A 27,163-nucleotide genomic window follows, 5' to 3' on the forward strand; every position below is an offset into this window, starting at 1 on the left:
CCATGGGATTTTTCTCCCAGGAACGAATATTTAGACCCAAAAATCATTTACAGATTGAAACCTTTTCCTAAAGCAATGTAGAGTTGACAAAAAGACACGTTACGATAAAACCTACAATCACATTACGGCTACAAGCGATAAAATTGCGATGTGAACGTTCAAGTTACGGTTTAGTTACTGTAGCTCGTGGTAACGAACAGAAATAGACTTTACTGGAACTTTCAGGCAACTAAAAAAGAATTGCTTCTGGTTTTTCTTAGATCGAAATTCTACGATATAATAGTTCTGCGATAAACGAGAAACTAAAGGCTTATAGGCAGGTTGAAAGCCGATCCTAGTTATGAGAATCGACAGAGATCTGACCCATCACATAAAATGACAGTGACCACGTATTTCATGAGTAAGATCGTGTTCTAGTACGTCTAACATGATCCGATCGATATAAATCCATGAAAATCGAGCAGAGAATGATTTTCTTCGAGAAAACCACAGAGATGGTTGTACAATCTACTACAATGGGGCTAATCATTGCAGAATACTTTCCGAATTTCGATACGTGATCCGATTTCTCGGATTTCGGGGAAAAGAGAAAAATCTACGAATCCAAATGTTGCACGGCAAAAACAGACCGAATAAGCAAGTGATTTGAGCGGACGAATAGCAGGAAATCAGTAGAAAAATGATTTGATACGTAGGGTGCGACTAAACAAATAGCTGAATCAACATCATACAATAGAAAAAAGTTTGCGATAACAACGTTGGCAGCCTATAAAAAGCAAGGGTTTCGAGTCCTAGGAGACCACGTTTTTTCCTTTCAGGACTTACAGAGTCTGGATCCTTTCCTGGTGACTTTACACCAGTTCAAACATTCAAAGACTCTAACAGAAAGGCAGCATACCATGAAATTGAAAATCTTGGAGTCTCCCGACGTAAAGATATGGTTACGGGTGTAAATCACGCACAGTTCCAACTAACTCTACTGAAAATAACTCTACTGAAAAAAGGCTCAGAGAACAGTTTTGCCGATCAAATTTCCCTACGACGCACTTAACAACGTGTTACGTATGTGAGCGGAGCCGCAGCGGGAAAGACATGGCAGTGGTTGACTGTCCACTCGCAGACGCAGCGCATACTCCTGTACTCGCGTATATGACACGTTGTTCGTTGCATCGTAGGGAAATTTGATCGACATGGTTGTTTCCCATCCGCTTTTTAGGTTAATTATGGGGCAACTAAGGGTGATCGCTTTCATATTCGTGATCTACACATGTTACCATAACGTTACGTGAAAAAATACGGACATCTTCAGATTTGTAGTGCATTGTCTTCACGCTTAATGATAAATACCCATAGTGAGAAAATGTGAAGGCTCTTGAACATAATCAGGATCTTGAGAACTAACTCTCGCCTTTCCCTCAAAAATGATTGGACAAGAAGAAAAAATTTTAAAAATTGAATAGATTATTATAAGAGGAATTACTATGTAGGAGTGGGGTGAAAATTTTGAAAGAGGAGAATCAAAAGTCTGTCAGAAATAGAGAAGGAGGATTCTGGGCCATGAGCGGGACTATATTTTAGAGGTAAAATATGGGTTAACTATCTTAATTTTAGATTTTTTTTTTCGGATAGCGAAAGTATAGAATATCGCCATATTAATGGGAACAACACCTGATGATTTGGCGATAAGAAACTGCTGTGAGGAAAAATACAATTGAAAAAAGATACAAAAAGAAAAAAATTGGAAGAATGCTTATAGATAATTAAACTACCGAAGACTTATAAGCCAGCGAACGGAGTTTATTTCAACCTATGTACATAGTGTCCAATCCAAATGTTTTGGATAACTTCGAGTCGACTTCTGAGTAAATTTCACTCATATGGATACCTAGACGTTTTTTTAGCATAGGCTACGGTAGAGAAATGAAAAGATTTGAGGAATAATCATCATCAATAACGAATAAAAAAAGTTTCGAAGGTTTTTAGAGGATGTAAGAAATTATTCTCTTTTTTTCTATAAAACTTTTTTTAAAGTAAATTTTCTAAATAAAGAAATTTTTTCCTAAATAATAAATGTGTAAATAAATTAAATTCAAATTAAATTTGAGTAAAACAAAAAGTCTCACATGAATATCGTATTATTAGCAGATTTATCATCTGATAAAAAAAAAAAAAAAAAAAAAAAAAAAATAAATTAAAAAAAAATAATAAAAATTATTTTTTTTTAAAATTTTTTTAAAAAAAAAAAAAAAAAAAAAAGGGAAAAAATAAAAAAGGGGGGGGGGGGGAGAAAAGAGGTGTTGGAAGGGTTTTTTTTTTTTTTTTTTTTTTTTTTTTTTTTTTTTTTTTTTTTTATTTTTTTTTTTTTTTTTTTTTTTTTTTTTTTAATAAATTTTATTTTTTTTTTTAATTTAATTTTTCAATTATTTTTTTTTTTTTTTTTTTTTTTGTTTGTTTTTGTTGTTGGTTTTTTTTTTTTTTTTTTATTTTTTTTTTTTTTTTATTTTTGGGGCTTTTCCCCCCCCCTCCCCCCTTCCTTTTTTTCCCTTTTTTTTAGAGGGTAGTGTGGTGGGTTTTTTTTTTTTTTTTTTGGGGGTTGTGGGTGTTTTTTTCTTAACCAAAAAAACAATTTTATAAAAAAAAGGGGGGGGTTTTTTTTTTTTATTTTTTTTTTTAAATTAAATTTATTATTATTTTTTTTTTTTTTTTTTGTTTATTTTTTTTTTTTTTTTATAAGGGTGGTTTTTTTTTTTTTTTTTTTTTTTTTTTTAAAAAATTTTTAATTTTTTTTTTTTTTAAATTCCCTCCTGGGGGGGTGTTGGGGGTAAAAATTGGGGCTGTTTCCGGAAATTAGGGGGTTTTTTTTTTTTTTTTTTTAGTAATTTTGGGGGGGTATCCCCAAAAGGGGGGGGGGGAGGGAAAAAGGGGGGGGGGGGGGAAAAAAGTTTTGGAAAAGAAAAACGGGGGGGGGAAAGGTTTTCCGAAGGGAGGGGTTTGGAAAAACCCCAAAAAAAAAGGGGTTTTTTTGGTTAAAGACTTATTATTGGGGGGGGGAAAAGAAGACACATTGTAACATTGTGATATCGTTCAATAAATAAATAAATAAATAAATCATCTGATGTTTTCCAAATCGTCAACACCTTATTCTTTCGGAACTGAGATGTTTTTTTTACCGTTCGTGGATGAGTGAAAAAAATGAGATTTCATTGGACATTTTTGTAATAAAAAAACACCGTCAAGGTGGAGTAACAGAAAAAAAAATCATTGAGAAAAGAAATAGTGCTGTATGTACGGTGGTACTGATGAGGCGTCTACCTGGATACGTTCCATACCTAGGCGCCTCGGTTTTTACTTCATATGGGGAGCAGGTGCACTTTATTTGAGTAACAGCAATCTCTTAGCAACCGTTGTTGTTAATCGTAGAAAAGTGATAACTGGAAAAAAAGTGGAAATTATTTTGAAAATATTGAGTATAGTAAAGTAAATAGTAAATAGTAAATAGTATTAAATTATTAGTTATTAGTAGTATAGTAAATAGTATTAAAACAGGAACAGTACAGAAATAAAACGTCGTCAAAGCAACAAACAGTGCACTGCGTTGAAAAGCAGAATCCCTTATCATTAAGTACACATTTTGAGGGAACAAAAACATTTTTCTTAACGTGAAGCGATTTCTTTTTTTTGTGCAAAAAATCGTCGTAGGATTTGGCTCGAAGTTCCCTGAGGTCGGCGGTGCTTGGAAAAGATTCTTATCCTACTGATTCATAAAAAGTGTGTGTGTGTCTAGCGTTAATCAATCCGCTGAGGATGCACCCTCACGTCCTCTTCAATTCAGAATCGTTTGAGGATTGTGAACGTGTAACTGGTCTGTACAGTAACTCACGAAGGTTAGTGAGCCGATAGATCAAATAAAACTCGAATTCGAACCTTCGATCGATCGTGTGCCGACCGAGTCTCGAACCTCTTACCGACAGCGCTACACCCGCCTCGATTATTACTTTTTTCCCTTACTTTTTTCATTTCTTTTGCTTCCACTGTTGTCTTTTTAACTTCATCCAAATTTAAAGTTTATTCCTAGTAGCTCATCACATAAGAAAAGGATTCCTGAATGGTTTTTTTGATTCTACTGAGACGAAGGCGCGTCCAATCGAAAGTTGTTATAAATGTTGTTGAGTTCACATTCGTTTTTAGCCATCTGAACTCGAGAGGATTAGAGGAGGAACTCGTCCGAGCGCTTATCAAGCACTCATCGAACACAGTCACCTCCTCATTGAGTTTTTCACATTCCTCTTTCAATTTCGACGTTTTTGAGGTGAAATCAGCAGCAAGATCATTCCTGAAACGTTACGGTTATGGTTACAGTTTTGATTATGAACCGCTATTTTATTCGTCCAGGAATTGGATTGAAATCAAAAAAATCAAAATCACCTCTGTTTCAATTGCGATTTGATCACGTTCTTCAATCTTTCCGTCTGTTCAATGTTATGTATAAGTATTTCCTTATCTGCTTTCAGCATTGCCAATAAATCTTTAAAGAAAAAAAATGGTTTTGGTGAAAATATGTGTAATAATTGTCGGGATTGAAATTTTCAATAAATCCTTTGATATTTATGTCACCTCAAACCAGTGAACATTATTTTAAAAATATTTCGAACGTTAACAAACGCAGACTGTCCTTTAACCTGACTAAATGCTCTTTTTTCGTACAACGCATACGAGGATTCCTCATTTGTTTTCTTTTTTTCAACTTTATTTTTGCTTTGTTTCTCCTATAGACGTCAAGGAGTATATAGCAAGTGCGGTCAAATTACTGTAAGAATAAACACCCTATTAAAATTCTGTATTGGTAAATAAACACATTCCGACTTTTCATAATTTATTTTCTTTATTTTATTTTTTATATTTTGTTCAATAATTCGACAAAATGTGTTTTTTGAAATAGTGATCACCTCCTTTTGTGTGGAAACACATACGAAAACGTCGTCAAAACGTTTTTTTCCACTAAAAATGTCATCTGGAAGGTGACCACGAGGATTTTCAGAGCAACGCTGCTTACTGAGGTGTTTATAGAAAGAAAAAAAAAGTGTGAGGAAAAAGAAAGTGTAGGGTAATTCGTTTCGAATGATTTCGATCGAAGACGTTTGATTTCATTCCAGAATCTTTTAAAGTTTATGACTTTAAAGTTTGAAATTTATAGACTAGTCGATATATTCCAGTGTTTTCATCGTCTCGAACAAGTCCCGGTCCCATTTCATTGAGAACAGAAGGAAGAAACTGTAAGTTGACCTGAGATGGTTTCGAACCATTGATCTTTGCATGTGCAGCCAAACCTCCCATCAACTGCGGTAGTACACCCACCACCGTGGCATACGCGTACACGTTGGACTCCAAGCACTTCCGGGATTCTCATCGATTGTTGTTGTTACAGCATACAGCAATGATTTTTGATCAATTTTGCGGCGTTACGGCTGTTTGAACAAATATTTTGCATTGCAAATAAGGATCTACGAGTTTTTATTGTATAATTTCATCCAAAAAGGCCATCAAATAGGAAGAAAAACGCTGTGCGTGCGTCCCATCGTTGGTAACTGATTCTGAACAGCTTGTGGTGTCTCGTGAGCTTCCATGTCTTTGCAGATGAGAGTATTTATTATCCTTTTATCGTGTATTTCTACCACAGTTGCTTGCTCATGCTTTCCTCAATCCGCAAACGATGTGTTCTGCAGGGCAGACTGGGGTGAGTTGGGGGATTTTCGTTAAATTTGCTCTTCTCTGTTTACTGTAACTACGCACTTGTTTAAAAAGCAAGGAATGAGTGCTAGTCCATCATTCAAGGTCGTAAACAGTAAAAATGTCCGCCCTTCTTGCGAATGTGGCTGAACACAGCTTCACCCTGATTTCACATGATCAAAGATCATAACGTTAGATACCCCTTTTGAGGAGGCATACGTCTCGCTCAGGCTCTATCTAGTGACCTACTTGACTTGACCTAATCGATGAGTTGATCACATCGCCTGGCACGATTCTCCGCATCTTCGCCGAGGTGTGTTGTCCTTGAGCATTAGAGCTCTGCCCAACCTTCTCGATCTTCAGCAAGAGTTTGTACAGAATCATTCCATTCCCATACACTGTCGTATAAGCTTACGTCTTGCCTGAACTACCTATTCATGTCGAATTTTCTTAAGTCTTCTTTCACCACCTCAATCCAGAAACTGCGGATTCGGCCTAGTGGGATTTTCCAGCTTGGACCCCACAAACTCCGCAGAAGACGTTGAACAAGGCGATCCGTTCTCTTCAATATAACCAAAGAAGAGAAGATGACTTTCTGTGACTGTTTTCGATGGAGATGTTGTTACCTTTCACGTGTCATCAGCCGGGACACCTCATGAAATTCCGCGTGAAGATCTTCACTTGAGCATACTCTAGGCCAAAAGTAGTCAAGCAGGCGCTTAAACAGCTTTCTTTCCGTTCTATCAAACCTCTTCGTCACCATTCACGGTGCTGCCCAAGTCTCCGACTCTTACATCATGACGAGGCAAATTGCGTATAGGTAGACTCGCAGCTTGACTTCTTTGGTGATGGAGGTTGACCACTGTCATTTTGGTAAGAAGTTAAATGCAGAAATGGATTGAGCTCATCTCTGCTGAATGTCTTTCTCATGGCAGCCGTTGTTCTTATCCATACAGCCCAGGTAACAGAACTCATCGACGAGTTCGATCGGTTACCCGTCCACACTGATTCCCGTTAGAGGTCCTGAAGAGATCTACGTCTGCTTGCATTCATCAGGGAGTAGACGTTCTCCGTAGGCTGCAGCCAGCTTCGATACAATGTTGACAACATGCTGAAGTTTTGCGCTGCTTTCTGCGAATACAACAACATCGTAGGCGTACTCAAGATCGGTAAAGGGAGGGGGGGATCCTGATGGTGCTAGGATGATATCGAAAGGACACCATTCAATCGCTTATCGCATGATGTCATCGATGGCGAAGTCGAGCAGGAGGAGTCCTGCCACTGCCCTTTGTCTTACTCCAGATACCATTTCAAACGATGTTGTACATCTCCCTGGTGTTCGAAAGCGATAGAATGCGGCAGAACGGGCGGTACGGTGTCGAGTTGGTATGTCACCGCAAAAAAGCGGTAATAAGACTGAGACGCAAAGCAGTATTAACTCCGGATGAACTTGTTATAAAGCAAACCTAAGCAATCATGTCCTACCCGTAAAAACTGGTGTGTAGCGTCCCAGCCCTATGTAATCCACCGTATGTCTATTTCCTTCCGCGGTTCCCTCATCAAGTTGGTAAGATCCTTTATTCCGAAATTGGAAATGCACATGCAAACGGCTGCTTAAATAGTAATCGAAAGTTCCCAACGATCTGACACAGAATCTTATCTTTCCTATAGCAATTGTTGAGAAAAAAAAGAGGAGGAAAACTTATACTTCAAATAGTTTTTTCAAAATGCTTTTTCCATTGTACCAAAGGAATATAGATGTAAAATCAATTTTAAATACTCTCCAAATGTAGTATTAACGCTTTTAGGAACAAAACTACGAAATTATCATTTTAGTTTATTATCATTTTATGAAGGTTTAAACTTCTAAAGAAAAAAGGGTGGTCAGAAAAACAGGAACTATTTAGTTTTATGGAAATTGCCACTACTTTTAATTTCTACTGATTAGTGAAGGCCAAGGGTGATGTCCAGCGTTAGCTGGGCGTTCAGACTGTTTATTATTTAGCATAAATATAAATATATTTGCTTTAGTTTCACGCGTGAAGATTAATTTTTTCTACAATCCACATAACGATGACACAGGAATGTATGACGTGATTTACACCGTGCATCACATCTGTATCTACAAGGTTCACGTCTATGAAACTTCACATTAATATTATGGAAACATTGGTGATAAAAGTTTTGATCAATTGCCTTTAGAAACCAGCCAATGTTCGCAAATTATCTTCATTTGTTTTCACTCCATCGAGTGATGGCCTGTGTGGTTTACGTATGGAAGTAGGCAGGGAGTACCTCCTATCAGGTACGAGTTTACTGGGATGCTCGATCAGAAAATAGCGTGCTAGGGAGCCTTCAGTGGAAATATTTATCAGCAAATTCCCGAATTTCCGGTACAAGACGATCCGATGGTAAACTGTATGTTTACCTCTGTGGACAAGTAACCGACGAGGATTACGGTGGTGTTTCGGAGTGGGCGAATGTTTCACCAACACTTCGTGGGAATTTGACAACTTTTCTTTGTTGAAAAGTCATTTTTGAGCAAATAAATAAATATTTCTGCATCTTCGCCTATCTGTTTAGTTCAGTTGTGCATCTTTTGTCCTGGTTAAGGATCTGCACAAGTTCTAATTTATCTTCATGTGACTGTTATTCTTATCTTCTCCGCACCGTAGAGGAGAGTCCGAAGAAAATTTCCCCTGCACTCTCTATGGAGGAAGTGTTGAGACTGGGGAATAATCCCGGCGATCCAGATCCTTCTTCGGGACCTCGAAATCAACAACGAGAAAAAAAAACATAAATTAACCTGATATAATTTTCATCCATCTTATTACTTCCAATTAAGACTTTCAGAGTTTTGAACAACTGCGTTAGCTGATTAAGAATAATTCTACTAAGGTAGACATAAACATCTTGCTGGTCCACTGCTTTCTTCACTTTTTCGGATGCAGCAGGATAGGGTTGCATATTGTTTGGAAAAGTTGTTGGTATTATTGCTTTTATCATTCTTGGATTATTCTAAGTCTTTCTTGAGTATATTTTTTGCACTAACATTAATACCCGTATTCGATTGGGGTACCGAATCGTACAAAAAAGGGACACAACTCTATGAAATTTTAATTTAAACTACTTTGAGTAGTACAACTGTAGTCTACGGTACCAGAGCCAAGTGTACATTGATTTTTGTAGTGCAAAATTTACGGAACGATCACGTCCACGAAGCCGAAAAACTGGTGAGTTTTCAGTTGTGTAATTTCAACTTCTCGAAAAAGATCTTCACGTAAAATACCCCGTAACCTTCAACTACAGTGGTAACGCCTGCGCGACTATGGGTTCCTTCGCTGGAAGTTGCCACCTCACACTATCTGTGTGGATTTCACTCTACCGTGCTTACAAACCACACAAAAGTGTAATTTTTCATCTTGTAACAGATCGTATTCGTTTTTTACTATCTACAACCTTCTAATAACTTCATCCATTTCTTTTCAATTGTAACTCTACGCGCATATACTGTTTAGTTATAGCTTCGGGCACACGTTAAAGAGCCAAAATGTTTCCCTCAAAGAGGCCAGGGACTAGGATTTCATAGAAGAAGATCGAGGTTGACTTTAAATCCTAAGTTTTTTCCTTAATAAATTTCGTTGATAATCTGATAATCACACAACCACAACTGTACTAGTGGTTTAGTTATTGTACTAGTTGCTGCATTAACCTAAAGTGGACCTTAGGATTTGATAACGGAAGTTTTTTCTTCATAACACCGAAACGAGTGCCTCATCGTTTGAAAATTACCTTCGAGTTCTTGCACTTTTTCCTTACCAACTCTTCGACTTAGAAGCAATGCTTGTGAGATGGAGGCTTGGACTTTCTGGAAAAGAGAACACTACATGGATTTATTTTTTCTAATTTATTTAATCTTTATTTCATCGTTTTCCGTATCGCCGAATTCAACCGGATGAACGCGCTGCGCCTTCGATTGCGGGGCAGCGTAGAGGGAGGAGAGAGTGCATGACATGCGGAGACGCACACGAGCATGCGTTGCGCGAGATGCGTTACGTCCATTCGCTTCAACTCATGTACGTCCGATTATGATAATTTATGATGATTACGATAGATAAGTATGAGGTATTAGGACTACGGTAATTGTTCGAAATAAACGAGAAAGTTCTAGCGCTCATTTACGAATAAAGAGGACTTTCTTAAAGTAAACTTTGATTTTTATCTCTATTTTTGATTTTTTCTATATTTATTCACTCCATTGCATATTAGCACGAGTTAAATCCTATTTTTTAGGCTGTCGGTGCACTCTGCGTTGCTTTTGCCGTTCACGAGTTATTTTTACCACGACAACTTTATTTTTAGTGGATTTCAACGTCGGCGGCGATGATGGTGGTGAAGAAATTGTCATTTGGAAACGAAATAATAACGAAGTTCAACAAATTCCTCATTATAACAAAAATCCTAATGAATATTCGAAATACTTACCTTTGTTGTGTCGTCAAAACCTAACGCTTTGTTGATGCTAACAATGGTTGTACCAAGCTGGAAACGAATCGTTTGGACATCGCAGCAGTCAAGATTTGGATCATCCCAGATCTACAAAATTACTGCCATAATATTTTAACGGGAAAAAATTTTAAAGACAGATGCAATTGTGGGTTTGATGCAGTGATCTGAGGATTCCTACAATTTTGCAGAATGAACTTATTGATTAGTGAATAAAAAGAAGAACATTTCGGAAAAAAAGGACGTATTCATTAGACTACAAGACTAGGATCAATTTGAGGACTTTCTTTCAGGTGGAATTCACCTACTGATCCAGATCTGATCACTTTTCTAAACACAAAAAGGTTTTTTTTTCTTCGCAAAAAAAAAACAAGTGAGAGAGCTAGTGAAACAAAAATAAGAACAATAAGAATTTTTCCGTTTTCTCACGTTTCGTAACATCTAGCGTGTCACAAATAAATAATAAAAAAATAAAAGCATATATTGAAATATTCTCCGAAATTTCCTTTGTAAACTGTTTTAACGTACAGTTTTAGCGTCTTCCTTTCTTTTAACCTCAACTGCTTGCACTAAAAGCATATGATTTGGATTATAATGGTTACCATGCAATATGATTTTCACCTGTAAAAGAGTTTATTGAAAAAAAATGTCAAAAAATCCAAATGAAAACTTACTTACCGGAAGGGGATTTCTGTTATCAAGTACACCAGATTTCGGGCTAACTATATATCGAGTTGGTGCGTTTGTCTGGAATATTCTTATAAAGTGGGATGAATTTGCTTGTATAAAAATTGCTGAGGTCCTGCTGCGATGCGGTTCCGGAAAATGACGAAAAAAATAATAATAAATTTGAAGCACCAGTGCCATTGTGATGGTTATCGCAAGGATTTCTACAGTAAACATGGCAACGTTATGTAAAATTTTAACGCAAAACTCAACTAAACTAGCTCCCTAATGATGCTATCTGTTATTTTCAAACTGCTAAGTCACTATTACAACAGTAAAAGCTTCAGTGTTACTGTTGAGTCCATGAGGTTGGATTCTATCCAAAAATTTTTAATTGAGTAAGACTTCAAAAGGTATTAGAAGTGAGAAACTCAAATTTCAGTGGTTCTCCATATTTCTTATCGTCATAGAATTAATGCAGTATTTATAGATGGTGTCTGGATACCAAATCGAGGAGAAATAGCCAACAAAACAGACTTGTGGGTCGTATGCATTTAGGCGCATGGAGCAGTACATAATTACGCACGTAGCCCTATTTCTTCAGAATTGAAAGAAGAATTGAACTGCTTCCAAGGAAAAAAAAAGAGCTATCTGAAAAATTCTGTTTAGAAGACAACAGTACCGACAAACAATCGTATGCAAGAGATCAAAAATGACCGTCCGTATTTGGCGTCATCATATTTTCAGGAAAAGGTTTAGTTCCGAATTATTTTTCAGAAGTTTTCAGTCATTAAGAGCGAGTGTAGTCATGTTACGTCTAGAATGGTGAAAGAGCAGTGCTGACTGATTTATCTTAAAGTAAAAGCAGAATAAATCGAAGATAGTTGTTTGGGAGAGTCACGAGCGCCGTCGAGACTGCTGGATCAGGGCCTGGATCGCTTCGCCGTGTCGTTAAATCACTTCAGGCAATCATTATCGATCAGATATCCCCATATAAGGAGAATATCTCCACGTAAGAAGAGATAAAGTGCAGTTGGAGGGGAAAAGGAGGAAGCACTCAGTCGCACTCTTATTTCTGGAAGAAAATAACAAAATCAGTCGGTCCCTAACACCTAAGCATTAGTCTAAGAGAGTTTATGACATTTAAGCCAAATTTACTAAGAGAAAAAGGGAGGATAGAGGTTCCAGAAATAAAAGCGCTGTTGTATGTCCCCCAGGGACATTTTCCCCCAGTTCTCAATTGAACAAACAAAAAGGAATCACCTGAAATCGGAAGGCAACGAGTGGGGCACGTGCTACTTTACTAATATGTACTTTTTCTGTTGCATGTCCTTCGCAGTCCACATCAAAAATAATGTATACCTGGAACAAATACTATTAATTCAGATTTTATCATAACGTAAAAATTCAACAGAAAAGTATACGCAGAGACCTGGTCCATCATTATAAGCTTCGGGTGGTTTTGAGAAGTGTTTTCGGCACTTGATATCATTGTCAAGCAAAGGTTAGGAGATTAAAGAAGCTTAAGAAAACCGTTCGTGAAGCGAGTGAGAACGAAAATGAATGGGACCTACACGACTCCACTCTTGTTTAACAGTTATCCTAGAACTAGATCCTAGTGTTGTTGCCTATGTGCTTAGCGGTGACTCAACAAAACTCTGGATCCCAGTTTGGGACGCAGATTGTGATTTGCTTGAGCTTTTGTGAAGGGTTGTTGTTTAAATGACAGCATACCACGAAACAAAAGGGCGAGTGTGGTGCAGTGCAGAGTAAGAGGTTCCGATGCGACTGATCGATCGTAGGTTCGATGCCGCTCTAGTGCCAACCAAACCTTTCATTCCGAGGTCGATAAAATGGTTCCAGACGTAGTCAGTTGGCACCAGTAAGCCATTGTATAAACTAACACGTATTGAAAAAAGAACTCTAACGATTCTGAATTGTAGTAGAACGCGTTTGCTCATCCCAAACGGATTGATACGCTAAGAACGTTGTCCTTTTACCTCACGAAATTGACAACGTTGGAATCAGTCCTGGACAATGTACAGTTCAGGATGTAGCTACGAGAAGCGTGGCTAGAGTAGCTGAGCTCCATTTCCTCTAATCGCTCTGAAAAAACGGTACGTGAGAAACGAGTGGCTTACGCGGTGGGCGTAGGTGAAGGTGGCGCAGTGTAAGGCATCGCAGAAGTTCCTCACGCCGTTTTTCACGACGATAAAGGGGAACCAGGAAGCGTAACCACGCTCGCACTCGTAACCCACAGCCCAAATTTACCTCTAGAACTTTTTTTTCCATAACCTTCAGTCTCGTCTAAATGACTATCGTATCGTAAAGGCCCTTATCTAAGGCTCGTTGCGAGCCCCTTGTGAAGCCAGTTCAACTCACTACGGATAGTTTAGCAATTCTATTTTAATTAAGTCGAACCTAGTTCGTGCGAACTTCTCTAGTTCGTCGAACGCGAAGGAAGTACTTTCGAAGCTAGTCAGTCTCCGAAGTCGTGCAGTATTCCTTTAATGCTTGTTTAAACGCTTTTTACTCCTGACAATATGTAAAGTCTTATGTGGTAAAAGTTAAGATAGGACCTTTTATCCGGTAGGTGCGCGTCCCAAAAGGAATAACGAGCCGTAATCGGCTGCAATACTGAACGCAAACAATTGAAGGGAAATAGTAGTTTATGGATGGGCGTGGTGTAGCGGATAGAGATTCCGCTTTCTGCACTATCGATCGGAGGTTGGAATCCACCCTAGTGCTCACAAAGCCTTTTATCCCTCCGAGGTCGATAAACTGGTACCAGAAGTCTGGAAGGATAAAAACACTGACTTGACACATCGGCTGGTCACCGCAAGTCACTGCATAGGCCAGATAAAAGTTCGTAAACCTCAAACGATTCTGAATTGAAGTGAACGTGGGGCGCATCCCAAGCGGATTGATTAACGCTATAAACTTTATCCTTTATTAATAGTTTCTACCGTTAGGGGTATTACTGTTACAATAGTTCATTTTCTTTTGAATGGAACTTACGGCGGATGTCGCCCAAAGGATACGCCGTAATGCCAATGTATAAATGAAGGAAGGTTAATGTTTCTACCGTGATGTTACAGTAGTTCCTTTTCTTTTGAAATGGAATTTCGTTTGAATTGGAAACTTGACTACCTATGCAGTCTGTCGATCCCAAAGTTGCTATTACGTCGTAATTAATTCGCCATTTTCGAGTTGATTTGTTGGAGGAGTGTCCAAGGGAAGTGCCTTCTCTCTCTCTCTCTCTCTCTCTCTCTCTCTCTCTCTCTCTCTCTCTCTCTCTCTCTCTCTCTCTCTCTCTCTCTCTCTCTCTCTCTCTCTCTCTCTCTCTCTCTCTCTCTCTCTCTCTCTCTCTCTCTCTCTCTCTCTCTCTCTCTCTCTCTCTCTCTCTCTCTCTCTCTCTCTCTCTCTCTCTCTCTCTCTCTCTCTCTCTCTCTCTCTCTCTCTCTCTCTCTCCGGTTTACTTATTGATCGCTTACAAAAAGTTTGTTGATAGGAATTAACCTTGTTTTGTTGTATTTAAATTCCACCAGTCATGCTCACTCTTCGTTTCTGCCTCCTACAGCTGGTTGTTTGAAATTTTTGCATATCTGAACGGGAATGTTTTCATCAACAGTTTAGAGATGGCTTCCGATACCTATCAGAAGGTCATCCACATGGTGGACGCGACTGTGAGGAGTGCGGGAGAACTACTGAAGCAATTGCAAGATCACCGCGTTGAGCCACCTGTGATCGAAACCAAAAGTATTGGTCTTGTTTGCGCATCCTCTATCAGAAATAGAGAAGTTGGAAGATTTGAGCAACATTTTTTTCAGAAATTCCAATTAAAATAACTAGTCAGGGCGATTCCTGCAAAACAGCGTCTTTCACCACAAGCAGCTCTCTTTCAGCTCATACTCCCCCTTATTCAAGGAGGTATGATGTGTTTTCACTTTGCGACAACTCTGTGTGGGACAGCTAGAAAGACATCCCACTATCTACAGAGAACATTGAGTTCCTTTTTATAATAGCTGGATTCTGTCTATGTAATGCACTGGCAACTTGTATACGCTGGCACATTCTTGGAAATATTGCTAAGCTACACAAAATTTGTAGTTCTCTGTAGATAATTTTGTATGCTTGACTAAATTGCTGAAAAAAATACGAGATTTGTGGGTGTCGTTAGTACTGTCCACTAAATAATCGATGTTGTTGAAATCATATGCGGAACAAAATGAAGCTAACATATCCCTTCTAATAGTTAGAAGTCTTTTCCAGATGATCCATGAATGATACGCAGAATTTCCTGTATGGTAGTTTTGCTCTGCGGTTACAGACCTCTTGTTCGCATTAACGATCATTAAGTGCATCAATCCGCAAATCTGGGGTGGTACGGGCTTCAGCCGAGTAACGTCTACGCGAGGTCGTAGATTGTGAGGAAGATGGTGATTCCGTTCATCTCTCCCCGTATCAGTGTAAACGGACGACTCACGGAACGCTGTTTCTTACGACGACACCTGTTGCAGTGCGCAACCCTTGCGCCTCGAACCTCCTGCGATTCGTTCGAATGGATTTTCGACGAAACGCATGCGGGAAGACGCAAGGGTGATGCCTTTAAGGACACTAAGTGAATTGGACAATGCAAAATTGCCGAACATTTTAAATCACCGCAATGTCAAAGAACCGTATGCCACTCTTTGTTGATAGGTGTGGATACTGGTGACGACTAAATGAACTCAGCCTTTAAATTGGCGTATCGTTGGGCTGATAATGATAGCTGCAGTTTCAATGATAACGACATGTTCAAATTCGACAGTGGTGATAAGAGATTCCATTATGACTTGAAGATCTGATGATGCAAGCCAAGAGAACTGAGTAGTACTATTGTATTAAGGGCATCAGTCCACGAATCTGAGGTGGTACGGATTTCAGGTAGAGTATTCGTATACGGCATAGTAGATTATGGGAAGAAGAGTGATTCCGTCCATTTCTTCCTAATTGTAGGAAAAACGGCACAAAAGATACGGCTTCGGGCGTTCTGGCGCACAATTTTCTACAAGGAGCTCGACTGGAGCGCACCAGGCTCGTGCGGCGCCGCTTCTTCCGGGCCGTTTTTTACAGCAATTAGGAAGAAATGGACGGAATCACCCTCCTCTCCATAATCTACTATCCGTTAGAAGAATACTCCACCTGAAATCTGCACCACCTCTGATTCGTGGGGTGATGCCTTTAAGTTATCGGACCAGGCCGAGACGACACATTGTTACACCCTGGACACCGTATTCGACAAGAAAAGGATTGTTTCCAAGAAAATAGGACAGTAGAGGAAATACTACGGTCGTCCTTGTACACGAGAGTGTGACAATAAGCATCGATTCTTTCGAACAACCGACTTAAATTGTCTACGAACGAAAAGTTGTGGATTAATACCAGCTTCCTAGCTCCGTCAGCGCTTACGTCAAGCTTCAGCAAAGAGGAAGTTGAAGCTTTTTACATTGTGCCAGGCGTGGATTTTCGGTTTCGTAACAAAAAAGGTTTCCTGAAACTTCTTTCTACGAAAAATTCCCGACTTAAGATTACCAATAACGTCGTTGTAGATGGATTCTAAATTGCACTAACTGTCGAAAAAACATCAAAGCTGAGGAGGGCCGAAATAATTTCAATAATTTTTCCAATTCTTAAACATAACAGCTGGAGTTGCAAATCTTTGGCGGAAATCTTCAAAGTCTTAAAAGTGAAATTGCAGTGAGCTCAAGTTAAAATCTAAGAAGTTAGAATCTAAGAAAAGAAGCTCTTATGCTACTGCCGACGTTTGTGTTGGACATGAGGACGGTGGTGATATTAGAATTATCCACGCTGACAATGTTTACATCAACTGTGATTCTGATGGATTGTGAGTTTATAGTTAAAAGTATTTTTTCCTCAAAATAGTGCCCATACATCACCTATCTCGAAGATATCAAAGTATTCATCCCGTTGAAAATCCTGTTGAAACGGAAAAAAAATCAGAAAAAACCATTTTTCTGTGTGGTGCATGATCCTATAACACCAAAAGTTAACTCCGTTGTGGCTTCATTCAACGCAGCAATTCATGGCTTTTTCTCGAAATCTTACCACGGCGACGTTCTTATATAATTAAAGTGTGGGTATGTGAATATGATCTAGTGGATTTTAGTTATTCCTCTAGAAGACAATTCTTAGAGACTGCATGACTTACTTAAAGGCATCACTCCACGTATCGGGGTGGTATGGATTTCCAATGGCTGATGACTACACGGGGTCGTAGATTGCAGAAACGGGTAGGATAATGGTCAATTCTTCTTAACTGCCGTAAAAAACGGCCCGAAAGATGCGGCGCGTACACAAGGATGGCGCGCTCCAATAGAACTTCGAGCGTCCTGTGAAGCTGTTTTCTGCGACGAGTTCTATTGGAGCGCGCTACTCTTGCGCACGCGCCGCATCTTCTCGGCCGTTTGTTTACGACGATTAAGAAGAAATGAGCGTGCTCCCACCCGTTTCTGCAATCTACGACCCCGTATAGATCCGTGAGGTGATGCCTTGAACTTAATCGGCGAGCGGACATTATCGCCTGATGCAGATGTCCGCATCTTCGCCGATGTGTGTCGTCCTTGAGCATATCTCTCCTCATCCAACAAGAGCTTGCACAGAATCAATCCATTCGTCGCTATTCCATAGCCTGCGAAACCTTTTGTCTTACCTTAACTGCCTTTCCAAGCCTAGCGTCCTCAGGTCCTCTTTCACCACCTCAATCCAGAACTTTGGTTTCCTCTTCGAACCTCTTCTAACGGTGGCCTTTTCGGACTTGAATCCGCGAGAATCAATAGAATTCGTTGGAAAAGGAAATCCGCTGGTCTCCTCGGCTCCTTTTGTAGAATCCTATTCTGCAGCTGAAAAGAAGTGGAAAGTCATTTTCAGTCTTAGGACTATTTCCATCAAATTTTGAAACACAACGGGATTTCAACTGTCAATGGGAACATATAATTTTCATTATTCAACAGGTTTACCGACGATATGTTTCAGTTCTGCAGAAATGTCCGATTTCTCACAATCTTCGAAGAGAAGCAAGAAACGCAGAAAACTCACTGGGCATATGGATACAGCACTGAAAGAAATTTCTTTGGAAAAGAAAGAAGCCGGTGAAGTAAAGGCAGACGAAAAAGTGCAGAAGGATCTCCATGCTATGCAGGGTGACTCAAAATCAGCTGAGCTTAAGAAAATCACACCCAAAGCAGTCACTCCAAAAACTAGATCCACCAGTACAAGTACTTCTAAAAAGGGAGTAACTGAGAAACAAGCGAAAAAGTCGAAGTCATACCTGAAAGAGACTATTACACGAACCGAAATTATTACGACTAAGGAATTTCCTGGAGACATCAAATCTCTGGACGATGCAACAAAAGGTACTGTAAAGAAGAGAGAAGTGAAAACGACATCTACCGTAAACATATATCCGGAAGATAAGGTTGCGGGACAATTAGTACCTGGAATTGAAACACGGAACTATACAACTACGGAAATTCTCAAAAAACCTGGAGAGTCCGGAACTGTGGAACCATTCAGCAGATTTGTCCTGGGAAATCGTGACCAGGGAACGTCAAGTGGTCCATCGCAAAAGTCAGAATATGCTGAGAGCATCAGTGAACTGTCATCTCTTCTTAAAACAGCTGTTGAACAGAGCTCAAACATTTCTAAAAATAAACCTTCATCAAAGCCAAGGGATCCATATCGCCCGCCTAAAGTGTCCCAAGATTCAACTGTGGAAAAACTATCAGCAGTTCACAAAGTCAATAAAGAGTCAGACAAGTCAGCGGAGCAGAAAAAGATAAAAGCTACAAAGAAGACTCTTTCACATCGAGAATCAGAAAATACGACGAGAACAGAATCATCAATTAAAGCAGAAAGAACACCTGCGCAGCAAATGGAGTCACCACGCACTATGCCCCCATGGGGACTGCCATCCCGTGAGGATCCGACCGAAATGACCGCTGTGAAAAAGCATTCGAAAGCTAAATCAACTCCAAGCACATTACAGTACACGTCTTCACAATCATCTCTTATCGGGAAATCATATCCTCGTAAAACTCCACCAAGTGCGAAGCGACACAAAAAGAAAAAGGAGGAAGGTTTCACAGAAGCGGGGAAATCGGAGTCATATCTGGAACGTACCCTTAAATATGCTATCGCTGGAAGGAAACCTTCAAAAACTAGACAGGTACGTTTTATAAAGTTTTTATTTGACCGAAAATCTGGCGAGGTCCCAGAAAGTTACAAATTTTGCGATGAAAAACAGCAGAATGACCAGAAATTCTTATGAAAGTGTGAATGAAAATATTCTTCAGGATTTCCAGAGTAAAAACCCACCGAATTTAGCAAATAGCAGTATAATCGTAATTTGATGCAGTACAATCTGAATAAGCAATTCTGAATTTCAGGCTCGCCAAGGTTCTGATGAAGTAAAAGTTCACAGTAAGAAATCGGATGAATCCAGCCGATCCAGCAGTTCCGTAAAAGCAATAAAGTTGAAATCGAAGTTGAAAAAAGAAACCTCGACTCGAGCGAGAGAAACCACTTCCGATACGGAATGCATCACAACGGCAAGATCCTCCACACCAAGGAAAGATTCTCCGATTCTTCTGCCTCCATGGGGTATGCCATCAGCTGAAACTCCTGTTGAATTGACACCCGTTAAGAAACACGGGAAGGCTCAATCGCCTCCAAGCACACTGCAATATTCTTCCTCACAATCATCTCTTATCGGAAAATCATATCATCGTAAAACTCCACCAAGTGGAAAAAGGCATAAGAGGAAGAAAAAAGAGGAAGAATTTAGAGAAGCGGGGAAATCCGAGTCATACCTGGAGCGTACTCTCAAATATGCTGTTGCTGGACGAAAGCTCAGTAAAAAGCACCAGGTTTCTCCTTCATTTCATCTGTTGTTGGAACTCAAAGTAGTTCTCCAGTTCTCCAGTTCGGATCGAATGACCAACGAAGGGCGACAGTAGTATTGTAGCCGGGCTTAAGGGAAATGAAGTACGGACAGTTGCGTAAGCGGCTGCGCTCGAAGCGTTGCGGTGGAGACAGGGGTCGGAATCGAGGTGGGACCCAGGTGAACTGCAGGAATGGTGGCAGTAGCGAGGATCCCCACACGATTCCAACCGCCGCGCCGCTTCGAGCGCAGCCTCTTACGCAACTGTCTATGCTTCATGTCGTTTTGGCCCAACCATAATATATGTGTGCAGAAATCTTCGCTATCTTTAAAGGCAGTATTCCACGAATCTGAGGTGGTGAGGATTTTAGGTGGAGTATACGGGGTCGTGGATTATGGAGACGGGGGTGATTCCGCTCATCTCTCCCTGCATCACTGCAAACAGCCGCCTCCAGAGCACTGTTTTGTACGACGCCAAAACAACGCCTATTGCAACGCTCCACCTCTTGCGCCGCCTCCGCCCTGCGATTCGTCGAAAATCAATTCGGACTGCCCCGATAGGCAGTAAGGGGCGCTACTCGTGCAAGGGTGGCGCGCTGCAATAGAAGACATCGTACAAAACAGAATTCAGGAGCCGGCTGCTTGCAGTGGTTCAGGGAGAGATGAGCGGAACTACCCCGGTCTCCATAATCGACGACCCCGTATACGGATACTCCACCTGAATTTCGTACAGATTCGTGGTATGCTGCCTTTGACTGAGTGACGACAGCGCACATTTCAGCGGTTTTTTTTTTCATGATTTCCTAGTTTGTAGAACTTGTTTCATCATTGTTGGTATGGTTTATCATTTATTTATTTCCTTCTTCAAATATGGCTCAAAAAAGAGCGGTAGAAACGCAGAAAAGCGCGCTGTCGTCAGGTAGGTTGAGGCCCTAGTTCCATATCAATGAACTTTTTTCCGTATTGTGTACTTCCGCTGCTCCAAAATAGTCAAACTGGTAGAGATAATTCTTCGAATAAAGCCAGAAATTTATTCTTTGACAGAAGACAGAAAATCACGTGACATGAATTGATCCTTTTAGGTCCGTAAGGCAAGAGAGAGTATCAAAGAATCTAGAAAATCCATGAAAGCTAAAGATGTGGAGAAGAGATCTGCTAAAACGTTCAAGAATCCAGTAACTCCACGTTATTTGAAGCCAAAATATAAAATACCCGAAGAGTTTAAAATTGAAAGAAAATCTGCAGAAGAATACAACACATCAGTGAAGTCAGAATCGAATCAATCGTCAGGACCATCATCTGAATTTTATTATGGAAAAGGCGAAGAAACACCGTTATCATCCACTAAATCGGACGGATCCTCGCACATGTCTGGATTCAAGTCATCCAAGAAGAAGAAGAAGAAGATGGACGGGAAGAAGAGAGAGGAAGATGGTCGTGGTATGGTAGCAGCTGATAAATCAGAATCCTATCTGGAACACGTGAATGAATACGCGATCGCTGGCCGGAAAGTGAAAAGAAAATCACCTCCGAAATCCTCTGTAGATGTGAGTAAGGCTAGTGAGCTACGTATTTTTTCAATATAAGCGCAACCTCGGCTTTCAACTGATTCCTTGTACTCCTGTAAAAATCTACGCAGCCTTTTTTTCCTAAGAGCCTTTTTCCCGGATCTAAATTAGTCCTTAAAAAATGTTTAGAAATTATTTTATTTAGAAAATAAAATTATTTCATCCGTTTTAAAAAAAAAGTAAGTAGGGTTTGTTTTGCTTTGAAATTCCAGAAATCTCTGATTTTCCAATGAGAACTATGGAACAATCCTCGTTTGCCTACTAGTGGTCGAAAAAAGTGTCCTTGTTCCAAAATAATTTTTTTTTGGCTTCTAACAATAAGCAGAAGATTATTTATAAATTGAAAAATTCTTTAGATCCATAAAGAAATCTAAGCAAGAGAAGAGGTTTTATTAAATGCAGAATAATTATCATGTTAGAAAATAAAAAATACAAAAAAGAATGCATTATATAAAGTAATATCAATAATATTATATAATAATGAATGAGCATAAGAAGAGAAAAATTCCGTTTAGCTCAGATCTTTTCATATTTGCATTTCATCTATTCATCATTTTTCATCATTTCATCTTCCATCATGTCATCTACTCAAAGTAAAACTAGGAGTAAGTAATTAAGAGAATGCTGAGAAAAGATGAAAAAATGATTCTACGCCTTGGACAGAACTGATAGATAGAACAGCACAGTTAAGAAACGTATTCAGATTTGGCGAAAACGAGAAAATATAAAAGAGTCGAGAAAAATGATGAAGAAAGGAGACGTCGGAAGAGTTTATTCAAAAGAATTCGTCACAAATCCAGCAAAACCAGCATCTCTTGGAAATATAATGAAAAGACAACAGGAACTTGCTGCACATTTAGTGCATGGTTCAAAGGATCGAGATTCGTTGTCGGAAGCGGCTGATGTTGAATCTCGTACGGTCGTCCACGATCATTCGCTTCCACCACCGACTTCATTGTCTTCGCTGGGACGTCCATACAGAAGAATGGAAAGAGCACGTGTCGTAAGAAGAATGCACAAACGATTGCGGAAGAAGCCGAAAAAACGATCCGGATTTCAACCAGCAACCGAGTCAAAATCATGGCTTGAACATTCACTTAAATTTGCAACCGCAGGTGAAATGGCAAGAAAAAAGAAAGAAGAAGAGGTATGTTCTCGAGTCATCACTTTTTTCATTCCTCTGCTTTGGTTTTAATTCAAATTCATAGCTAATCAAAGGCATCACACCACGATTCTGGGGTGATACGGGTTTCAGGCGGGTAGTGCCTATACGGGGTCGTAGATTGTGGGAAAAAGGGTGGTTCCGTTCATCTCTACCTGTATCAGTGTAAGCGGACAATCTCGGAGCGTTGTTTCTTACGACGGCTTCTGTTGCAATGCGCAACCCTTGAGCCGCACCTGGACTGCGATTCGTCCGAATGGGTTTTTGACGAATCGCAAGCGGGAGGGCGCAAGAGTGGCGCGCTGCAATAGAGGACGTGGTAAGAAATAGCGTTCCCGGGTTCTCCGCCTACACTGATACAGGTAGAGATGAACGGAGTCACCCTCTTCCCCACAATTTACGACCCCGTACAGGGATTAGCTGGCCGAAACCCGTACCACCCCGGATTCGTGGGATGATGCCTTCAAATACATTTTTAACACTTTTCATCTGTTTGTGTTTGTAAAATCAACAATCTATTGCCTATTGCTTCAGCTCCATCATTTTTACGACTAACTCCCATAAGAATAAAACTTGTCGTTATCAAAAGCCTGAAAATGGTTCAAGATCTTTGATGCCATACAAATCCCATCAAACTCCTCCTCTCTCCTTGCCGAGCCTCGATATCGTTCCAACCACACCACGCAAGAACTCGTGAAGGGAAACAAATTGACCAGTCTTGCCTATTAGCCGGGCTGGTGTACCACCGTGTTCTTACAGATTCTTACAGATTATCCTATCCTTAAAGGCATCACCCCACGAATCTGAGGTGGTGCAGATTTCAGGTGGAGTATTCTTATACGGGATAGTAGATTATGAAGAAGAGGGTGATTCCGTCCATTTCTTCCTAATTGCCGTAAAAAACGGCCCGGAAGATGCGGCGCCGCACAAGGCTGGCGCGCTCTAGTCGAACTCCTTGTAGAAAAAAAGTGCGGCAGAACGCCCGAAGCCGTGTCTTCCGGGCCGTTTTTTACGGCAATTAGGAAGAAATGGACGGAATCACTCTCCTGCATAATCTACTACGCCGTATACGAATACTCCACCTGAAATCCGTACCACCTCAAATTTGTGGAGTGATGCCTTTAAGTATTGGCGTCTGGATGGTGTTAAGGAACTGCATGTGGGACAATCTTATACCTATCGGAGTGCTGCGAAAGGCCTGAAGTCATTGGTATTTGATGAGCGCTGTTTTTTTTATTCATAGATGGATTCTTGTCGGAAATCCAGAATGCTTCCAATGCCTTCCCAGCAGAGCCTTCTTTCTCGTGGGCTTTCTATGGCACACTTCATTTCAAACTCATTTCCATCATATTCCTCCGCTATAATGCTGTCATCGTGTTCCTACACCTTTTATCAGCCAAATGTTCTTTGATACGCAGGACTTGAAATACTAACTTCTCCTTTCTTCTTCCTTAAATTATAACGTGGCTTCTCTGATACATATAGTTACATCACTGGTCACCTCATTGACCTTCTGAAGACACCTACATATTTCGGGATTTTGGTGGCTTTTTCAACTTAGTCGTAACCTTTTCCAACATTTCCAACCTTAGCCGTTTTTTATAGAGCTCCGATGAGAGTTCCGGCGCGCGCTCGACGTAGTAAAAGATAGCGCAAAATTCAAATTGAAATTTATGCTAACTCATTTCACCACCATGCAGAAAACATAGTTCATTTTTTTGTCTTAGCGAACACTCCTAGTCATCTACGAGATGTTGGCCTTGGTAAAAGATTGTTTTTCTAAAGATGAAAATTTAACGAATACGAACACAGGTTGCCCAAAAGATAACTCAATTACTTGCACTTCTTTAGAAGTGGCGTTAAAGGACAAAATGACTAAGCGTCCGACGTTAATCAATCCGCTTAGGATGCGCTAACGCGTCTACTTCAGTTCAGAATCGTTGAAGGTTCGTGTCTAGCCTAAAGAATGAGTTGCGAGGGCTGGCACGAACTAATGACGAACTCAGCGCTTTTTCATCCTCTCAGAGAAGCCTAGTACCCTTTTACCGATCCCAAGGGGATGAAAGGCTTGGTTGGCTCTGCGGCAGTTTCGAACCATCGATCGACGGTGCAGTCGCGGCGGACCGTCGATCGATGGTTCGAGCCGCCTACCAACTCCGCTACACCCGCTCGCGGAAGTGGCGTTAAAGTGCAAAATGTTGGGGGAGAGAGGCTCATTTACTCGTTTGATTTGCTACGGTGAAATCCTATAATTTAGGGAGGATTTAGGAAATTAACTTGTAGAACAGTAATGAAAATTTATTCCCGTACATATATGGTGTTGGTATAAATGGTGTTTTTAAGGCAGAAGCAATGAAATCGGACTTGGATAATTTTGAACCACCCAAAGTCACCAGTGTTGGATGTCAAACTGGTAATTCAAAATTAACAGGAAGCGATGATAACGGTTCTGTATCGATGGATGATGCGGAGAAGAAATGTGAGGTCGAAGAACAGCGGTCGAAAGCATCCTATAAAAGATCCAGAAGCAAATCAACGGGAAGAAGCATGCCGAGCATAGCGTCGAGTTTGAAGGCAGAAAGTGAAAGTCCTCTCCAAACAGCGTCAACCGGTCTCAATACACCACAGTACAGTAACGTATCGTACGCGCATCCTACAATCAACAAAAGTGGACAGTCCGCTTCTGAATCTCCTTTCGAATTGACCTGTAGGTTCTTTCTTTCTTTAATTATGGACCAATTCTGGCCTTTTTATACATTACATGAATAAAAAAAAACACATGAACATGGATATAAATCCATATTTCGTATTTCAAGCTGCCGGACACAATGATATCACATCAGCGCCAGTTGATTCACGACTTCTTACCTCATCCAGAAGCGGTGAGTCTTATTGAGGTTCAGTTTATACGAAAGCGCCGAGAAAAAAAAAAGAAACAGAACACCCGCACCGTAATGTCACTCACCTATACAGTCGCCGCTATAAAATATAGTAACCACATCCTTCCGGAGATTTTCTAGGCCCTCTAAAAAGATTGGTAACTGATAGCACCAATTAAGTTTCTTTCTTTCCAATATATCCTCGTTTGACTCTTCTGCGTACAGCATGTATCAATCACAGTTTAATCCTCGAATGAGGTGAAATCTAAAGAACTGTTGAATTCAGGACTTGTCGTCGTATCACGTGGTTGCTAGTATTGTGCCAGTGTTGGCGCTGATTGTCCAATTATTTGTGGTACTTGAAGGCAGCGCATCCCGAAATCGACGACAGACGATTGTTGGAATCTCTCCACGAATTTATAGGAGATGGAGATGTTATTCACGAGTGTCATAACGCTTCCTAGTAATCCAGAAAAGAACGCTTGTAATAGCTATGTGTGACATAGTCCCCAACGATGCAACCTGCTACGCGATAGAACACGTGCAACTCCATTGTCGCTCAGCGTCTGCAAACCAATATGACTGAAAAAAGCAGCAGAAGTTGCCGCACTCGCACAGTCGTGGACGCGTTGCGGATTGCCCGCATTCTATTGCCCGTAGCAGGTTGCTTCGTCGGAGAGACAGGATCAGGCGGCTTTTTCTAGATTACTAACGGGAAATTGAGCGCGATCATGATCATGAGCAACAACCCCACCCTCATCTATTCGTGGGAAGATCTCAACATCATCGATTTCGTGATATACTGACTTTAAGCGCTAAAATGGATTGACGCAACTACTTTTTATCCGAAGTAAATCTTTTCCATTTCGAAAAAAAGCCATTTTTAGGATCAAAATCACGCAAAAAATGCAAATCACATAGCAGACAATCTATTCCAGATGTAATAAGATTTCCTGAAATTTTTTTAAACAATAATTTCGCTTGAAATTTAAAATATTTTCTCCAGGAAAACATCGAAAACGTGCCAAACATATCGTTACCAGTGTGTAAATGTAGTCATCGATCTCATGTAGTACGGTAGGGAAAAATTTTGAAGAGACAATTTTTTTTTATGACAGCTATGGGAACTTCGGTAATTTAGATCAACTCATTCAAGAGCACCGGATGATATTCGTTTTGATGTCAAATTCCAATTACGGGATATTGACACCAATTTAGAGCATACGCTTAATATCAATGGTTATTTTATAGATAAAAAGTTGAAAAGACTAACTTTAAATGGAAAATTTTGCCAGTAAGTTTATTTATATAACTCTAACATCGAATTAATATACTTTTCAATATAATCCTATACTACGTAACGATTTTCAGGCTCTGATTTCCTCTCTGATTGTAATTTTGTGTTTGAATTGAAAGACTTTGAATGATGCAACACTTGATACTCGAAGTTGGATAAAAAATTCTCATGTTTCACAAAGTTTTTGATACAGTAATATGGTAGTACAATTATGCTCACGATCCACCAACGACGGCTACATTTAATTTTAAAATTTTTCAAAGCGACAGAGATGAAATTTTGTACTGGATGCAGCGATTTTCATATGAACAGCACAAATTTCCGGGAAATTTTAGGCACATCTTCCACTTGAAATTCTTTCCCCATTTAGACGGCATAGATTTTTTTTTACTCAGAAACTGTCGTGGTTGAGTGATC

The 27,163-nt window shown here is 39.9% G+C and overlaps 3 protein-coding genes across 8 annotated transcripts; 2 read left to right on the forward strand and 1 right to left on the reverse strand.

The window, feature by feature from the left end:
• Positions 1 to 4,120: 4,120 nt before the first annotated feature.
• Positions 4,121 to 12,391, reverse strand: RB195_004374 (uncharacterized protein; the record flags this gene model as incomplete). 5 transcript variants are annotated; one of them, XM_064182194.1, is made up of 9 exons in its annotated part: positions 4,121 to 4,192; positions 4,261 to 4,333; positions 4,426 to 4,525; positions 9,520 to 9,595; positions 10,213 to 10,323; positions 10,762 to 10,854; positions 10,912 to 10,980; positions 12,163 to 12,261; positions 12,332 to 12,391. In XM_064182194.1, the coding sequence occupies 9 exons, from the start codon at positions 12,389 to 12,391 to the stop codon at positions 4,121 to 4,123; spliced, it is 753 nt and encodes a 250-aa protein (XP_064033458.1). The 5 variants fall into 5 exon arrangements, with proteins under 5 accessions (XP_064033458.1, XP_064033459.1, XP_064033460.1 ...); XM_064182192.1 differs by lacking the exons at positions 4,121 to 4,192; positions 4,261 to 4,333; positions 4,426 to 4,525 and adding an exon at positions 9,435 to 9,439; XM_064182195.1 differs by lacking the exons at positions 4,121 to 4,192; positions 4,261 to 4,333; positions 4,426 to 4,525 and having other exon boundaries at positions 9,452 to 9,595.
• Positions 5,623 to 8,254, forward strand: RB195_004375 (uncharacterized protein; the record flags this gene model as incomplete). 2 transcript variants are annotated; one of them, XM_013444354.2, is made up of 4 exons in its annotated part: positions 5,623 to 5,734; positions 7,759 to 7,856; positions 7,930 to 8,032; positions 8,103 to 8,254. In XM_013444354.2, the coding sequence occupies 4 exons, from the start codon at positions 5,623 to 5,625 to the stop codon at positions 8,252 to 8,254; spliced, it is 465 nt and encodes a 154-aa protein (XP_013299808.2). The 2 variants fall into 2 exon arrangements, with proteins under 2 accessions (XP_013299808.2, XP_064033461.1); XM_064182196.1 differs by having other exon boundaries at positions 5,635 to 5,734.
• Positions 12,392 to 14,537: 2,146 nt separating the features above from the next.
• RB195_004376 (uncharacterized protein) lies at positions 14,538 to 26,827 on the forward strand (the record flags this gene model as incomplete). Its single annotated transcript, XM_064182197.1, has 13 exons — positions 14,538 to 14,658; positions 14,730 to 14,829; positions 16,640 to 16,786; positions 17,935 to 19,126; positions 19,347 to 19,826; positions 20,923 to 21,387; positions 22,112 to 22,555; positions 24,914 to 25,277; positions 25,387 to 25,452; positions 26,337 to 26,389; positions 26,456 to 26,526; positions 26,591 to 26,743; positions 26,821 to 26,827. 13 exons carry the CDS (start codon positions 14,538 to 14,540, stop codon positions 26,825 to 26,827), a joined length of 3,663 nt encoding a protein of 1,220 aa, XP_064033464.1.
• Between the last annotated feature and the right edge of the window lie 336 nt (positions 26,828 to 27,163).

Source organism: Necator americanus, chromosome I, assembly GCF_031761385.1.
Source record: "Necator americanus strain Aroian chromosome I, whole genome shotgun sequence".
In the NCBI taxonomy this organism is placed as follows: domain Eukaryota; kingdom Metazoa; phylum Nematoda; class Chromadorea; order Rhabditida; family Ancylostomatidae; genus Necator; species Necator americanus.